The following is a 19,255-nucleotide window of genomic DNA, read 5'->3' on the forward strand; positions in this document are numbered from 1 at the left end:
TTTTAGCTGGGCGCATACCACGTGGAATAAAGCTGAGCATGGTTTTGCAAGATCTAAGTTCTGGCCAATAAAACATAATAAACATATACTCTTCGCCCCTTCCTGGAATACACAAGGGACCGGTGGGGTTCTGGCTACCCTGGACCGGGAAAGCAGGGACACCTTAGAAACAGCAGAGCTACGGGGGCCTGGGTCCTAAGAGCTTCACAGGGCACAGCTGCCACCCATGCTCTGGGTGGCTTACTACCTCCTATTTCTGTGTAAGAGAAACAAACTTCATTTGTGTTTAAGCCATTGGCATGGTGGGTCTTTGCTACTTGTAAACAAACTTAATCCTAGATAATACAATTCACTTCGGGAAATTTATATGAACACACACACAAAATCCCATAATGCACAGAGAAAGACCTGAGCTACTGCTCATCTGAACTGTTTAAAATAGAAAAGGCTTAGATTAGAGGTTTGGTTTACAGACTGGCTTTAAATTATTTAATCCTTATGGTCCATCTCTCTAAATGGAAAATACAATAGCACACAGTGGCTTAGAACAGAACTTGAAGACACGAATTGGAACTGAATCTTAGTTCCTCCACTAAGAACCCGTATGGCCTTGGGCAGGTTACTTCTCCGGACCTCAGATTCCTCATCTGTAGAATGGGAGCAATGATTCCTTACACGGTTGCAGTGAGGAACAAAGGCAGGGCTTGGCTGGTGGTAAATACTCAGTACAGGGCAGCTGCCAATATTATGACTATGTGGTTGGTAAACTGTTCTGAGCTATCTTGTCTAACAGAAATAAAAGACAAATATCTCTCACTTTAGCTTGAAATTTTAGCTTGAAATTCATTTGATAAACAAAATTCTTGTACACCAGAAACTGACACATTGTAAACTATCTTCACTTCAATAAAAAAAAAAATTCTTTAAGCTGGGCCAGATCAGAAGAACAAACATAAACCTCTTGGTCCCTTTTTTCTTCTCTGCTACACTAAACCTTCCTATCAAAAGAGGAAATGTTTGAAAAAGTTGCATCACTTCTGATCCTACTGATAACCCGGGACCAATGTCCTGGGCAGGAATAAGGAAATAATTTGAATAACAAATTCTAGGACTATCATTTTCACCGATTTATAAAAAAAAAAAAAGATTTCTTAATCAAATGAGGTCAGCCCTGATGCTTAATACTAAAAATCTATCTATGGCTAGAAGACTTAAGAGCCGCGAGGAGCGCCCCTGTTTGTGTCCCGCCCCTGCCCGGCGGGCACACGTCACCTGGCAGAGCTCCTCGGCCACATCCAGCATTCCCTGTCGGAAGAAGTGCTCCACCATCACCTCGTTGAGGAGCCTCTGGCTGTCCGCCTGCCAGCAGCCATCTATCCCCACGCTGCTAATGTCAGAATCAAAATTCTGGAAAAAAGAAAGAAAGTGAATCATGAACTGACCAGGATACATCACTGTGTATGTCTTCACCTCGCCTGCTTAACAGAAAGAACGGCCTGCGTTTCACGCTGAGGCACCTCCAGTAAGTACCCATTCCGATTTCTCTGTTGCCCATGTCAGGAAATGGTTTCCTAAAACTTGTCACTCTCAATGATTACTGCCGAAAGAGTAAACAAACACATTTTGAGGGCATCTTGGAAAAATAAATTTAATAACAATTTCTGTCAATAAATTGATGTCTAGGCGTTGTACAATGGCAATACTTTTGGAGGTAAAAGCATGTTCAATGCATCACTGTCTAGTAGGGGGGAAAAAACCCATTATGTCCAACATAGTGTATTAAACAATCCACGGTCCATCCCAACAGCTGCAGTGCCAAGTTGGGGGTGGGGAACAGAATGGCCAGGTGGGTAAGAGAGTAAGCTCTGGGGCCAATCTCCCCAGGTCTGAATCCTGGTTTTATCTTACTAGCTACGTGACCTTGGCCAAATCACTTAAGGTCCACGAGCTTCTGCTTCCTTACAGTAAGTGGAGAAATTAACAGCCCCTCCCTCCATAGGTTGAGCCGCTTCCTCTCACAAGTCCTGCGCTGAGGCCCTAACTCCCAGAGCCTTACAAAGCTGAAATGAGGCCATCAGGGTGAACCCTAATCCACCATGACTGGTATCCCTATAAAAAAACAAAATGAGGACACAGACAGGTACAGAGGGAAAACCATGTGTTACAGACCAGATGTCTGTGTTTCTGCTCACCCACCCCTGCAAATTCCTACGTTGAAGCCCTAACAACCAGTGTGACTATATTTGGAGACAGAGTCTGGGAGAAGGTAATAAAGGGTAAACGAAGTCATAAGGGCGGGGCCTTAGTCTGGTAGACCTGGTGCTCCTACAAGACAGGGAGAAAATACCAGGGCTGTCTGTCTGTCCGTCTCTCTCTGGAATTTTGTTGCAGCAGCCCAAGCAGACGAAGCCACCACGAATGACACAAGGAGGCGGCCTGGGACACCGTGCTACAGCAGCCCTGGCAAATGAACAGACTCCCTTAGTGGTTAAATAAACAGTAGCTGCTACTACGCTGGTATTACTATTTACAATTACAAAGCAAGCTTCGTTGCTCTGTATTTAACTAACATGGAGAAATGTTCGTAACATCTAAAGTGAAAAACAGCAACTTCTACAAAATTATGGCCCCATTTCTGCTTAAAAAAAAAATGAAAATAACAACAAAAAAATAAACTTGGTAATGCTTATGGGAAAAATCTGGAAGAATATATACACTAAAGTATTAGCAAAGATTATCACTGGAGACTACCACTCTCCACGCAAAGAGCAAATATTCCTTTCATAGCAAAAGCGAAAAGATTCGATACAGCACAAGTGTTGAGGGTTCGGGTTCTGGTAAGACGGAGCAAGCACATCCCACCCCGTCTCCCCCACCGAACGCGGTTACCAAATCAGGCCTGAAAGGACTAGCTACCCGAGGAAACTGAAAAGTGAACAGGAGTAAGCGGATTGGGGAGGAAGGCAAAGAACCAGTGGTGAGCTGACTACTCTCCTCCCTCTAACATATCCCTCAGCCTGGATGCAGTGCAGCTAAAACCCAGCATGGGGCACCCGGACGTGGACGGAGAGCTGCAGGAGACGGCCTCCAGCCCCGGCGTGGGGAATAGGAACGGGCCCTGCGACCACTCACAGAACACGGGCAATCACATGCTCTCCTCCCTCCGTTTCCTGGCACCTCCATCTCAACGCAGTCTGAACTTATATTAGTTTCTGTTCTCAGGGACAAAGGCAGTACCCCCTGATAAAACTCTTACATTTCCTTTTTTTTTTTATTCCAAACCCATAAATTTAACTAGATGAGATCATTTAGATTTAACTGAAATTACAGTCTCAGTGAATCACTGCTTAAATACAGTCCAAGCAACACAGGGCTACTTTACAGCACATATAAGGACAGGCAGTAAGCAGCCTGCAACAGAAACTGCAAACCACCAACCATCTGCAGTCGCTACAGCGCAGGAGAGCTCGCCTCTCCAAAATTCAGCCCGTTTTTCTTTAAAGAGCTATCTATTCTTAGATGTCAAGTCAGTAGCCTAAAACTAAATATACACATTAACATTTGGGATTACTTGCACAGAAACAAAAAAGCAAAATTACTCTCAGCGCCTTAATTTTTATTCACTTTCTTTTTATAGACCTCTTGCTTGGCCTGAAGAATGTAAATCACACAGAGTACCTAGATGCCCATACTGCATAGACTGAATCCAGCACTGAAGAAAAGTCAGAACTGCTTCAATAAAGTTCTCTAATTTCCTACCTGCTTATCAGATTCTGCCTGTTGAGATGATTTCGTAACAATTCATCAATACTTTTAAGCAAATGACTGTATCTTTATGCTTCCATGACAACGAGAACACTGAAAGTGACGATGCTACTGGACTAAGGCAGAGGCCCAGAAGGGGGACTGATGTCACAGACACTCTCCCATATTTTATTAACCCAGATAAACGGCCATTCAAGTGAATAAAGGGATGGGTATCTGAAGATTGCAGAATTTATTACAAAGTCAGGAATCTGCCTGGGACTCTCTAAATAGGTCTGAGTCCACCCTGTAAGCAAGAATCATCGAGACTGATGAGCACGCCTCACTGATCTCTCAACCCCATTCAATCCAAATACGACCTTCAGATTTCTACTTACTTAATGATGAGCCCTCAATCCCATCCACCCTCAGTAAATTTATCAGCTGTCTATTCTGCAGGGAAGAAATAAAACAACTTTGTAAGACACAGTGGTCAGTTCAAAGGACAGACCATATTAAAATAATTTTTTTGGCAGTATACATTAAGTCAGAATTTTAATAGCTACCACCAGACAGTAACTGCTCAAACAAAACAATCCCTTCAATTCTTTCCTTAATATATATACAAAAAGCAAATTTTGATCATCTGGAAAACTTCAAAATGTAAGAGTCTAACACTGAAACAAATTTAAAATTTCACAAAGAGGCTCTTCATGTATCTTTATATATCACCACTACTACACACGTGGTAAGAAAAATCAAACACTCTTACATTCAGAGTATCTCTACTACATTCAAGTTCTGCAACTTATTTGCTAGTCTTGGAAAATACAACTAAGCATGAACAAGCAAGGCATTAGATGAACATTTCTGAGCTCCTGTCTACCATTGTGATTTTTCAGTTTAAATCACTGAGGTCGACGAGTAAACTTTATTCATAGCTTATTTTCTGCTCACATGTAGTAAAAATATAAGCTAAAATTGTAAAAAACAAGTTGAAGAAATGCAGTATCGTATCAGAACTTCTTTGTTAAAACTGCACGTTCTTGCATCAGAGCAAGGATCAGTTCCAGCCCCTGTTGCTAGGTGACCAAACTCGTTGCATGGTTGCCCAGGAAGTCAGCAGCTCGGCAAACCAGCCAAGAAGTAGCTCGTGAAGAGAAACATCTGTTTATCAGCACTTCTGTTTTACTATACTTTTTCCTTTTATGTTTTTAAAGGAGAAAAAAAAGGAAAGCAAATGTGCAAAGATGTTCTTAAATGTGAAGGCAGGATTCAAAAAAAAATGAAAAGCAAAAAAGCACACATTCAAGGGTGTGTCTGCCTAGAAAAGATGCCACAGCTTAAAAAGAGAAACATAGGACACACAAATTCGTATACCATCTCATGTACCTTTTAGCATCATTCCCATATTTGATGGATTAAGTTTCTGGAAGCTAGGCAGAGCAGAAGTAAATAACTTTAATAAAACACCATCATGAAACTATGAAATCTGAACAAACCATCCTACCTCTTTGGCCAAATCATGAACATACTCACAAACTGGTTAGATTTAAGGACGGACTTTCAGTGTTCACCCAAAACAATCCATTTCTGAAACACATTTTATGAAATTTTAATTATTGAGCAAGTAGTGACAACAGTCATGATAAAAGTATTTGTTTTAATTCCTAAGTGCCAATTCTTTAATACTGTTAATTTTCTTTAAACTTCTCCATCTATTTTTGAAGAAAAATGGCAGGTGAACCTAACAATGTGCTATTGTTGCACCTACCAGGAATCAATTTCCCTTCCAAGCATCCAGTTAATCTGATTTAGCAGTGAGAGGTACACTGCAGAGAATATTTAACACAGAACAAGAAGACCTGGATTCTGGTTCCATGTAGCTGAGAAAAGATATCTGCTTCACATACAACCCACAAAAGATCAGAAACCAAAGGAGGTGAAAAAATGGACAACTAAGCAAGAAATTCAAAAGGGAGAAAATTCTAATGGTCCGCCAGATGAAACAGACACTCAACCTCACGCCCGATGAAGGAGATGCAAATCAATACAACTGTTCACCATTTCATATCCATCTGTTTGATTTACATTTTTTAAAAGTCTGCCAATACCAAGTGCAGGTAAGAGCTGTGGAAACAGGGTGGAGGGTATAGCTCAGTGGCAGAATGTGTGCTCAGCATGCATGAGGTCCTGGGTTGAATCCCCAGTACAGCAAAGCACCTCCATTAAAATAAATTAATTAAACAAACAAACCAACCTAATAACCACCTCCCCAACCACAAGTAAGAGAATTGAGAAAATAGCGACCGTTATATACATGCTCAGTAGGATAGTTAAGTTGTTACACACCCTTTAGGGAAAAACTGGTAAATTTTTACTAGCAAACTCACTAAAACTGATGATGAGGTGCGTGCCCTCTGATAAAATAATCCACATTGAGGCACACAGCAGACAGCAGTGCTCTGCAAACGCTGCACAGGAAAACACATTAAGTCGCACGCCGTAACCAGCGTTTACAGACACTGTGTCCTTTTCAGACACTCCAGTCTCTCCTCTGCATGACACACGTACTCTAGTTTCCAGAGTTAAGAGAGAGGTTGGTCGTGCGACACTAAGGAAGGGGAGGGGGCTGCCACACTGGTCAGTTCTTACTTTATAAACAAAGGGGAGTAACGTGGCGTCGTCAGATACATGCCGAACTACTCTGCAGGGCTTTCAAGACCCTGAAAATAGCCCACAATCTAACCACCAGTCACATTTGCATCCCCACCCCTCACAACTCTTTCCCATACCTTTCTGTGCTGGGTAATCTGCTTCCCCAACTGCCTCCTTATCTGATCAACTAAAGAAATCTGAGTGACTGCTTTACTAATTCTCCCGAAGATGGCACACACACCGCTTACCATTCTAGACGCAAAGAAGAGAAATTCATGTATATGCCCCTCAGGGCGCTAGGAATTAATTCTTTCAAGGAACTCCCGTTGAGAAAGGTTCCTCAAAGTCTTAAAACCTGGGCTTTTTTATCCTATTTGCTCTCTAGTTCTGTGATCTCAGGCAGGTTACTTAACCAAAGTCTTAGTTTTCACTTCTACATATGCCGACCCCAATCCCAACCTTACAAAGTGTTGCTAAGGACCAAATTACATAATGGACATGAAATTATCTATCAGTTACCTATCCCATGGTAAGCCCTCAATACACAGTTACTGAATCTGAGAGCCAGGCCTTGCCACCAAATCTTCTGATGCTACATTTAAAAGAGCTTCATTTTAGCAAATGTAAAGAAAAACAAAAATACCAAAGGACATTAACAGAGGCATTAATAAACTCATTAATTTAAAATCACATGAATACAATTACAGACTGGATTAGCTGGTACAGCTCAATGGGTATAAGGTCCGTTTCCCCTCTCAATCCAGCCTAACTTGGATGCGAGACCAAGCAAGCTGTTTCATCCTTTAGCCTCAGTATTTTTTATAACTTTGTCATTAACTGTTCCTTTTCAGGAATTCTAAAAATTCCACCCAAAACATAAATCGTCAATATTTCAGAATTCAACTTAGCTGTATTTCTTCTTACTCAGGGTAAGTTTTCTAGTTTTTTAAATTTTCTTTCTTCCTTCATTAACAGCAACATCTCCTCCACTACAAAAGGATTTATCCATAACATAGTAACACAACTTGAGAGCTAGCACTTATCTGAACTCATACCCACTCTAATGAGTAATACCTTTTTCTCCTCTCACATCCCAGTCATACCTACATAAAAGGGAGTTCCAAATGGCTCACCTGGAACTATCTTAAAATATTCTATATTTCACTTTTTAGAGCTGTACTCCATTCCTTTTTTTTTTTTTTTCAATACAGCCATCATTTTGCCTCATCAGTGCAGACACCCCATCTAGTGGCAGATCAGCTTAGGCAGCGTGGTTTAACCATTATTTTCCTCCTTAAAACATTACCAGCCTAAATGATGTCCTAATATAGCACAGTACTTAGGAATAAATTCTTAAGTAAGACCTTTTCCCAGTCCTTGAGTCACCATTTCCAAGCTGTACACCTGGGGTATGTTACTTAATATTTCTGAATCATAGTTTCCTCCTATGTAAAATGGAAATAATGTACATGCATCATGCGCCATAAATGTATGTAAAACTCTTAGCTCAGAACCTGGAACACGGTCACTGCTCAGTAAGTAAGTTATTGTTTTCCCATTCTTGACTTCTCCTTGGTGTAATTTCATCCTATGCAATGAGGGCAAGCAAATCCTCAAACGGTTTTATCATTCCCTCCCTTTCCCCAACCTCTTTGGATCAGATTCTTCGGCCTTCCATCACTTGCCTTCCCCAGCCTGACCCTGCCCTATTCCTGACAGGGGCAGCCGCTCCAGTCAGGTCAGTCCCTGAGAGTCTTTAACAGGAGTCAAGCGTTTTCTCAGCTCTTGTACTGTCTGTTTTATGGGGGGGGGGGGGGTAATTAGGTTTCCTCACTGATTTCCGCTTCGAGGGGGTACAGGGAATTGAACCCTTGACCTCTCGGGTGCTGAGCATGCGCTCTACCACTTGACCTATACCTTTCCCCCCGTTTTCTCATCTCTTGTTCAGCTCCCTTCCGGCCACACAGAAGACCATATCTCATGGCTCCGATGCTCTAAATCTTAACCATTTTTTCAAGTCAACTCCACAAACCTTAGATTAATCAAGAACACAGTGACCTTCTCTTTACTTTTTATAATAAGCAGAGTCCATCCTATGCAAACTTCTTTTATGCTGCCTCAGATCTTTTCAGTTCTTTCATGTGTACACAAAGCACTCTTCCATGACCAGACTAGACCACAATCTTCTCAAGAACATGTACTATGTGTTTCACTTTCAACTACCTCACAACAAATTTTAGACACTTTAAAATCTTAGCACTATAACATATACACACAGAAGTTTAAAGCAGTAATTGTTTTTATTGACTTTTCTTACTTAGAAATTGAAAAAGTCAAAAGACTAAGAAAAACACTAAATAAATACCCTAAACAGAAGAGAATTCTAGATTTTCTTAAAATAGATAAGGAAATAAAAAATAACTCAACACATTATTTGTTTTCACTAACAAAAATTTTTGCCACAGAATCCAATGGTTGATATTATTTATTTTAAATTGTGATAATATTATGGGTATCGAAAACAGTCAACACGTTACAGCAGAAGCCTTCAATAACTTTTTATGTTGGCAATAATTAAAAGCCAGAAAATGTCTTGGCTAACAACAGAAACTTCTTTTCTGGTTATGTTTTCAGGGAAGTGATGACTAAAAGAACTTTAAAAGAAGCATTAAAACATTAAAGGAAAAAAAAGCCATTTAAGCACTTCAAAAATCTGCTCAAGTTCCTCACTCAAAATCAGCCTGCTCGTAAAGGAGTCACCAGCCTCTTTACTGTCCTGCTCTTGGCAGGCTGGGAACATGTGTCCACAACACTGTGCTCACAGGCTGCTGGACAGCATTCCAGTTTATTACTCAAGGCTGTTTGCTCTGGTGCTTAAAGGCTTGGGCCACAATGGCTTCAGCTACATCCGATTCACCAATCCGTATGATTCCACCCAGCCTTTACAACAGGCGGCCCCGGAAGCTTGCACAAATTGACCAGGTGCAAACTGGAAGAGCAGGAAGACTTCAAGTCAACGGAGTCTGATACAACAACAGCCCACACAGAGTTCCTTATGTGCGCGAAAAGCTCACGCACCTTGTCTCGGCAGCTCTAGTCTGGTAACAGCTTCCTCTACAGCTGAGGCTAAGCAGACGCCCCCATGCCCCTCAAAACACCCAAAAATCAGAGAGAATGCACTGAAAGATGATGAGAACTGGACTAAGAGATCCAAGCTTTCTGCTGTCCCCCAGGACTGTAATTTCACAAATACTTGTCCAGGTATCAACTTAATAGTGTGGTTTCATATGATGAATCAGAAAAATCTAGAATCCAGGTCACCTACAACCTAAACTACTTTCAAAGGAACATACAACTACCAAAAATAAAATTATTTTATAAAGCTCTTATAACTTTGAAGTTCATGAAAAAATGTCCTCAAAATAAACAAGTGAAGTATTTAATTAGCAACATTCACCTTAAACACATCCTCACCAAAAAAGCCAGAATGTAGAGGACTCATTATGTGTCCCCTTGTTAGCCATTCTCAAAAAGATACTTTCATTTCTAGCACCAAATATGTTTAAATGTTTTGTCTCAAAGATTAGCCAAAATACCTGACAACCCTTATAAATATTTGTAAAGACTTGCTAGACCAGGAGGAAGACATGTTTAGCAAGTCACCAGTAGCCAGGGAGTGAAGAGGGTTCTGATGACAATGCAAAGCCCTTGAATTATCTGCCCAAACGCTCCAGACCCTGGGGACCAGCAGCCCACACCACTGAGGTACGATTCCTGAGGCCCCCTTACCTGCTCCCAGAGCAGGGATCTTTTCTCAGATACTTTCTCTGACTGGCTGCTGTGAAAGCTTCAGCTGTTCTCACTGGCATGGCATCTTCTGGTCCCTCTGTCCCCAGGCTCTGTCCTAACTGCAGGCAGCCTGGTGGTCAAGCAATCACTAAATGGGATGGTCACTATCAGCCACCAAAATCTGAAGCTTCCTAAACACCAGCAGGAGTTACTTCACCCTAAAGAAATGTACCCATGAGTTAGAGCCACTCTCTGGCTTCCATGACTTTCTATGTATATTATAGCTAATGTTTTCATGCATACAGATGAAACAGCTCGTAAGACTGGTTTTACTACAAAGAATTCTCCCCAAAAGTTCTCCTTACCCTCCCGGAAGTTTACAATGTGTGAACAAAAATGTCCGTAACAAAAAGGACAAACTCCCCTATGGCTGAAACAGTCAGAGGTATCACACAGTGACCTGCGGCCACTTCTCTTAGGCCCCGCTAAGACTATGAACTCCAAGGGCAAAACTGGCCCAGTGCTAAAAATGGTAACTGCTTATAAGGAAACCACTAAGTCAAAGATTGAAGAGATGTCACAAGATTCACCCCCCACCAGTGACTGGTCTTGCTGGCGAGCAACCCACCCGCTCACGCAGAAAGCAACGCTGGAGAACGGGGCGAGCGCGCCCACAGGAAGACAAGTTCGGACGATGCAGGGGGACGGCTGCGAGGGTCTTATCCTACTCATCCCGTAACAGAGGCAGAGTCACAGCCAGGGGATTACTCAGGAAGCAGGAAAAGTTACTTCTATAAACAAACTCCCTTCCAGTAAGTTAAAATTTCTTTGGAAATTTACTCATCATGACACGAGAAGCGGTAGTCATACATGCAAATGAGTGAAAAAAACAAGGCTATAAAAAAAGAAGGCTTTTTCGTTAGCTTTTATTTTTGCTTTTTTAAATAATAGCAACGGGAAACTTTACGAATGACATAGTAAAATCAGATCTGCAACAGCTACTGAAAGCAAGGATGAAAGGACCAGAGTAAAACAGCCCGAGAAAGCTAATGTCATTGGAGCGGTGACAGGAGATGAAGGATGACGACGCTAACGCGTCCTGAACACCCCATCCAACAACGTACCTTATCAATGGCTTTTCCAACCCGAGAAACGCTGCTGTGGATGTCTTTGTGGTCTGAGGCCAACTTCTGGACGGTATCCTTTATTCTTTTGCAGCACTGTGTCAAAACAAGTGAAAGTGTCCCTGACAACTCAGCATCCTGGCCTATAAAAGAGAAAGAAAGGAAGAAGACTGGTTATTCACAAAAGCAAACCCCAAGATGGCAAGTTTCAAACTGGCCCGATGGAACACGAAAGATGGAGGGAAAATGAAGAAAACGTGTCTGCTTTGAAACACATGGTCACACAGATATTATCTTTCAAGTGAATAGTAGGAAAGATATTTTAATTTTTTTACTGTTTGAATTAAATTCAAAATTTTTACTATGAAATACATCACTTTTGTAATTACTAAAATCTGAATAGACTGAATAATACGGCTGAGGCATTTTCCAGGAAATATGTCTAAGTGAATAAACTCACTTATTGCATACACTTAAACTTTTTAATTCATTCTCAATCATTACTAAATTTCCTAAAGAGAGAGAAGTCTAAATGGTTTCTCTTCTACATAAAGAAGAAAAAACAAACTTCTTTGGATACCATGATGAAAACAGTGAACCTAAAAGGGAAGTTATCATACCCCACCTGTAAGCAACAGCGAGCCACCGTTACCAGTCAGGGTGGTGGGAACTCTCCAGAAATCCACGTTCCCAGAAGCCAGCCAAGGGCCAATCTTGTGAGCAGCCTTTCTAAGGATTAAGTCTCAGGCCTGCTCGCGAGGTTGGCCCCTGGCTGGCCTCTGGGAGTTCAGATTGCAGGAGAGTTCCTATCCCTCTAACCGGTTAAGAACGGCCCACTGTGCCCAACCTGTCTGTATAATGCGGCTTACGGTGAAACGCTTTTCTTCCGGGAGTCTGGGATTTTGGTACCTGCTAGACAGACGGTGCCTCTGTGACCTGTCCCCCAGTAACACCTGAGTAATACGATGTCTCTGGGATGAGGCCCAAGAATCTCAACAAGAATAAGCCCAAATGCACAGCAGCTCTAGGACGTTCATTCGTGCAACAACGATTTATTGAGCGTTGAATTAGGTGACAGGCATAGCAGCGTCCAGGCAAAAATCCCTGCCCTACAACTTACCTTCTAGTGCATGAGATAAACAACATGCAAAGTAAGTCAATTACGCAGCATGACAAAAGATACATGCCCCCGGCTGAGGGGGACTGCAGAGCAAAACAAACGGGGCGTGCGTGTGGGCTGAGCAACTGCCATCTTGAACAGGTGGACATGACAGGCCTCACTGAGAAAGTGACATGTGGACAAAGACTGGAAAGAAGTGAGGGAATTAGCCACGGGGCTACTTTGGGGGTGAAGAGTGGCAGAATATGCCACTCCAAAATAGCTTCTTTGGTGTAAGGATTATTTTGAGCTGATTATTTTGAGAAACAGCAGACACAGAAGTTCTGAAAACTGAGCAGAAGTTACCCTCTTGTAAAGGAAATTTAAATTTATAAAATAAATCTCCACTTGTAAGGGTGTCTGCCTCTCCGTACCAGGAAGAGAAGGATGACTCCAAATCACAAGAAATTTTTATCAAAGGAGGAAGCGCAGACTTAGATCTCTATAACAAATGTTACTCGTTTACTTAGCTTTTCCTGGCAACCTCCCCATTACTAGCCTTCCCACACCCACCTTTCTTTGGTCTTTAGCTGAAGATATTTAAGCCTGAATTCTAGGCCACTTCTTTGAGTTACTCATTTCCCCCTGGGAATCCCCCATGTACACAAGAGGTATACCTGTTAAACTGCTTGTTTTTCTCTGGTTAATCAATCTTTCCTTACAGGGGTCTCAGCCAAGAACTCGCAAGGGTAGAAGAATTATTTTTCCTCCCCTACAGGGAAAAGAATGCCAAGCTGAGGGGACAAAGCCCTATTGCAGAAATACACCTAGACTATTCAAGGAATAGCAAAGAGGTCAGCGTGGCTAGAGTAGATTTCTGGCAAAGGAAAACAGGAGGGGAGGAAGTCCAGGAGATAATGAGGGTCCTGATCTTGCAGGGCCTTTTGGGGAATGCAAAGACTTTGCCTTTTACTTTGAGTGACAGGAATGTCCACTGTAAGGTTCTGAGTAGAACAGGTACATTATCTGACATAACATGTTAATAGTGTCATTCTGGCTGACAACAGGAGTACAAGAACAGACGCAAAGCAAGGAGACGAGTTAGGAGGCTGGGGCGGCAATTCAGATGAGGACAGCAGCTCAGCCCAGGGTGTCAGATGTGGAGGGAGTGAGAAGTGGTTGGATTCTGGATATATTCTGAGGGTAAAGACAACAGGATTTCCTGACTGGATATAAGGGAAGAAAAGGACTCACAGATGACTCCAAGGTTTTCAACCTGAGCCAACCAGAAAGTTGTCTTCAATTAAGATGAAAAAGATTAAAGGCTGAGCAGGTATGAAGAGGAGGGAGAGATTAAGAGTTCAGTGTGGGGCTGGTTAAAGCTGAGATGTTGAATAGTCAACAGTGACTAGGCAGCAGTCAGCTGGATACATACACCTGGAGTTCAAGAGCAAAGTCAGGGCTGGATACACAAATCTGTGAGTTACCGGCATGTGAACAATACTAAGTGAAGTCACCAAGAGTCAGTGCAGACACAAGGAAGTGGTAAAAGGAGGGAGTCCTGGCAACTCCAAGTTTATGAGACCAAGATGAAGTGGAACTGGAAACGGAGACTAACAGAGACTACTGAAACACTAACTGTGATGGAGGAGAAGCAAGGAAGTACGGTGTTGGGGAAGCCAAGTGAAGAAAATGTGTCAAGAAGGAAGGGGTGACTGTGTTAAATGTGCCATGACAAGTAAGATGTAGACTGAAAACTGACCACTGATTCACAACATGGCAGTTATCAGTGACCATGATGAGAAAACAGTTTCTCTAGAGTTTCAAGAAAATAAATCTAGAAGTTTGTAGGCACCGTGAAGAGGGAACATAAGAAGTCTGGTTCAAAGACAACCACTGAGAAGCAAAAGGATAAGTAAACAAGACAGTGCCCATAGGGCACCCAACCCCATGTGGGGTGGCCCAAAGAGAAACTTGCCCTTATTTCTAAACACAATTGCTCAAAGTATGTATCAGGTGCTTCCAGCTTCTAATAACATAACTGAGACTAAAAGAAGACTTGGTAATCCAGGAAAATTCCAAAATCTGTCTAAAAGATGTTCCATATACACCTTGGGCCAAAAGAATCTAATTGCTTCAGTAGCTCTGCTCTGGTCATTTCTGGTCTTTCTGTATCTAAAGCTCATCTAACCTTGATGGCTTCATCTTCTCTATGAACTTCTCTGCCCATAGACTTACTCAGTCTTCTCAATTCCTAATGAATTCTGTTCTTTCCACCACTCTTCTGGCATGGAATCATTCACTATTTAACAATTTCATGTATCTGTGCCATCATCAGTCTCAAGCAGATGTAAGACACAAAGGGGAGACAAATTCTTCTTGTAAACTCTATACCTCACAGTCTTCTCATATGCCTTGCACGTCTGCAGGCACTTATAAGTATTTGGACTGATGGTAAATAAAACAAGGGGGAAAAAACAGTTAAAAAGAAAGTCATATTCAACAAATGGTGCCAGGATAACTAGCTATCCATACGCAAAGAATCATATATACTACAGACAAAAAGTAACTCGAAATGAAGACCTAAATGTAAGAGCTGAAACTATCAAATTCTTAGAAGAAAGTAGGTGTATTCTTGACCTTGGATTGGGCAATGGTTTCTTAGATATAACACCAAAAGCACAAGTAACCAACGAAAAAATGGGCAAAGGGTCAGAATAGACATTTTTTTCAAAGAAGCCAAAGATACACAAATAACCAGTAAGCACAGCAAAAGACGCTCAACATCATTCATCAACAAGGGAATGCAAATCAAAAGCAAAGTGAGAACCTACTTACCACCCACTGGGATAGCTATAATGAAAAAGATGGATGACAACAGTAAGCGTTGGCAAGGATGTGGAGAATTTAGACCCTCATACATTGCTGATGGAATGTAAAATGGTGCAACAGCTGTAGATAACATTCCTCAGAAAGTTAAAGTTACCATGTGATCCAAGAATCTACACCTAGGTCTATACCCAAGAGAAATGAACACATACGGCCATACACAAACTTGTACGTGTCCATGGCAGCATTTAACAGCCAAAAAATGGAAACAATCTGAATGTCAAAATGATGAAAGGATAAACAAAATGTGGCAAATCCAGACAACAGGGTATTATTCAGCTATAAGAAGGAATGGGGGGAGGGTATAACTCAGTGGTAGAGCACATGCTTAGCATGCATAAGGTCCTGGTTTCAATCCCCAGTATCTCCTCTAAAAATGAAAATAAACCTAATTACCTCCCCTACTTTAAAAATAAAAAGGAATGAAGCATTGATACATACTACAACATGGATGAACCCTGAAAACATCATGTTAAGTGAAATAAGCCAGACACAAAAAAACCACTTATTGTGTGATTCTACATATATGAAATGCCCAGAACAGGCAAGTAGACTCATGGTTGCCAGGGGCTGGGGGGAAGGGTGGAATGGAGAGTGACTGTTAATGATATGAGGTTTCTTCTGGGAGTGATGAAAATGTTCTGGAGTTAGATAATGGTTATGGCTGCACAATTCTAAATATACTAAAAGCTAGTGAATTACACACTTTAAAAGGGTATGTGGTATGTGGTTGTGTCGTATATGAACTCAATTTAAAAAAAAAACCTAAAAAATGCAAACCGTAACTCCTACCCATCCAGACACGTTTGTTTCTACAGTCAGTAGACAACAAAGAAACAAAAGGTTAAGGAACAAAAAAGCAGAGCCCAAACCGGAGGAGGGAGGTCATATGGAATTTAAGAACTCAACTTCTATGCCCTAACCTCAAAATCCAATCCATTGATATTTTCGAATCGTAGCAACTTAGTCTGCTAAGTTTATGATATTAGTAACATAGGGTCAATTAATTAACTTTGAGAGAGTTCTCAGTATGCCCCAAGGAAAAATAATTTCTACAAAGTATTTGGAAGCACAAGAAAAGCATAATGGAAGAATCTGAACGGGAATCCTGGGAAAGCCCTTTTGAGAGAGAAAGATTCCACTAATGCATTTTCAAATGGACTCAGTGGAAAGCAGCCAAAAGTAAAAACAGGTTTGAAAACCACTATAACAACCAAACCGATTGAGACCAAACTTCTCAGTCTTAAAGGGAGAGTCCTAATGTTCTTTTGATTTGTCTGTCTAAAAAAAATTTTTTTTTAATTTAAAAAAATAAAAAACCCTGCTTCTAGGAGAACCATTCCATGAAAGAAATCTCGTCGGATTTGGTTCCTAGAAGTACAGCTGGGCAATTACGGTGACAGCCACCCTTCCCGTAACTAAACCAGATCTGAAGGTGAGCACTGGAATCCAGGGTCACTTTTCATGCAGGATGAAGTCTCGTGCCAACTGTGTCTTGCAATGCAATCAACCTCCTGGGACCAAGCCCTCAAATATACAAGAAGGAAAGAAGTCATTCTGAAGCAGAGCTCATCACTTACAGTCACAAGTGCTTTTTTCCTCAAAGACTTTTTTTCAGAGCAGTTTTATGTTTACAAGAAAACTGACAGGGAGGTACTAAGAGTTCCCATATATAACTTGCCCCCACACATGGACAGCTTGAGAGCTCATTTCATTTTAGTCCATTGTCTGGATATAACCACACTTTATTTATCCATTCACCTACTGAAGGACACCTTGGTTGTTTCCAAGTTTTGGCAGTTATGAGTAAAGCTGCCATATCCAACCAAGTGCAGGTCTTTGTGTGGAAGTAAGTTTCAACTCTTCGGGTAAATATCAAGGAGCGCTGATTGCTGCATCTTATGGTAGGACTAATGCTTCATTTTGTGAGAACCTGCCACACTGTCTTCCAAAGTGGCTGTACCACATTTTTTTTTAATTTAAGGTCACTTTTAGTATGATATCATTCAACAGTAAAATAATTAGCATGTCAATAAGAGATTTTAAATCGAAGCAAAGAATTTACACACATGGTTGGTCAACGTTAAAGACAGTTTTTCTTTCAGTGCAATGGAATGGTATTCTAATAGAACTGAACCTTTTATAAACAAATTTTAAGCATGATATTCTCAGAAACTGGAAAAGTCATGGTCTCTCCAAAGTCAGTCATCTGCCAAACTAAATCTAACCTGCTGGAGTTAACTCCTAAACTGTTTCCACAGAGCCCAGCTAAGACTTCAAAATCTGCCCTCAGCTTCACTGCCCAGCCATTTCAGGGTTTACGTCCATTAGTTTCACAGAAACAGTAAACCAGAAAAATGTTTATTTGCATAGCTTCCTGTACTTCTCCATCGGGGTTTCACACTACATTGTAAGTATCTGTCTATCCCCTCGTGAATTTACTTGAAGATAGGAAATATGATCCTTTCACCTCCACCGTTTATTTAGCATGGCAGCTGGCACATATTAGGTGTTCAATAACTATCTACTGAGTGAACAGAAAAATAACAGATTGTGTATTACAAATTCTCAATTTCAAGCCCAGCACTGGAGACTCTGGCGCCACCAACGCTGGGAACCCACATCCTCGCTGATCGCCTGCTCTCACAGGATGGTTTAGGTGTGCTACGCAACAGCATCACAGCCTAAATTTTCCAAACACCAAATAAGTGCGTCAGTCAATACACATACACAAGGTTTCAAATAAAACACATTCACAAAAGAGATCCCCAGTTACAAGTTCCTTCTCTTTTTCAAATACAAACACCCCTCCCCCCCCCAAAAAAAACCCTTAAACTTGTAAAGACTTAAATAAGAGCTCACAGGATTGCGTCTTGAGCTAAGTTTATAAATATTACATTTGAGCAGTTCTGAGTTATTAAAAGTTAACTCCACTTTCACAAAATGGACAGAGATCTTAAATTGGGAACTAAGTGGAAGGCAGAAAGGCACCCAAGTTTTAATATAGATAAACAGAAAGAAATTCATTTAGTACACATAATCCCAAATGTACCTAAATGAAAACTCAGACCTCACAGAGCTATACTCCAGAATTCTAGATTAGTTTCTTTAAAAATAATTAAGATAGAAAAAAGTCAAAAGAAGGTTATAGAAGGAAAAAATTCTATACTAGCCCACTCTTATTTTTAAAAAATCTTAATACCATAATATAAACAAAATGAAACCAAAGACAAAACGGGAAAAAAACCAAAAACTAAGGTCAAAAAGGAGGGAAAAATTACGACATTAAGATTTAAGCTAAAGCTCTAAACATTCTCAGAAACAATGAACAATACATATATGTAAATTTTAAAAATATGCGCAGTATACTGTGTATATGTATTTACATGTAATATATTGCATATGTGCAGTCAAACAAATAATTCTACCTAATAAAACTGAAAGAGAAAAGATTCAATTAACATTTATGGAGTGCTCAATGCCTTGTGTCAGCCGTGTTCAGGGTACAGATTAAGTGTTCTAGACAGATTAAGAAATTTAGGATGGGAATAAAAGAAGAAGGATAAGAGTCTAAAATTGATTCTGAAGAAGTCATTGACTAGGTGAACATGAATGTGCTTACAAGACATAAAAACAGAAAACCTGGAATTTGTACATATGTACAAAGTAAAGGATAGTATTTGCTGATCAACGCCTGACCTTTCTGAACAGAATGGTCAGTTTACAGATAGGTGTTCTGATCCACGCTGCCCTAAATCACAGCCTAAAAACTGAGCACAAGAGAAAACAAAAGCACAAAGTCTACCTTTAGGACCTAAGTGACACAGTGCAGACTAACAGTGCTCCTAGAACTGAGCGCCAGACCAAAATGACTCGCCCAGGGAAGAAAGGGGAAGCTCTAAAGGAGACTGTGAGCTGTGAGCTAAGACCTGGCGAGTGAAGAGGAGGCGGA

At 41.0% G+C, this 19,255-nt stretch overlaps 1 protein-coding gene across 1 annotated transcript in view; it reads right to left on the reverse strand.

Annotated features, from left to right (window-relative positions):
- RMND5A (required for meiotic nuclear division 5 homolog A) overlaps positions 1-19,255 on the reverse strand; it is a 48,297-nt gene that overhangs the window by 19,875 nt on the left and 9,167 nt on the right. The window contains exons 2-3 of the mRNA XM_074354616.1: positions 11,316-11,458; positions 1,273-1,407 (exon numbers count right to left, since the gene is read on the reverse strand). Of these exons, the coding sequence (XP_074210717.1) occupies positions 1,273-1,407; positions 11,316-11,458 (278 nt within the window). The remainder of the gene's footprint in view (positions 1-1,272; positions 1,408-11,315; positions 11,459-19,255) is intronic.

The sequence above is a fragment of the Camelus bactrianus genome, chromosome 28, assembly GCF_048773025.1.
Source record: "Camelus bactrianus isolate YW-2024 breed Bactrian camel chromosome 28, ASM4877302v1, whole genome shotgun sequence".
Classification (NCBI taxonomy): domain Eukaryota; kingdom Metazoa; phylum Chordata; class Mammalia; order Artiodactyla; family Camelidae; genus Camelus; species Camelus bactrianus.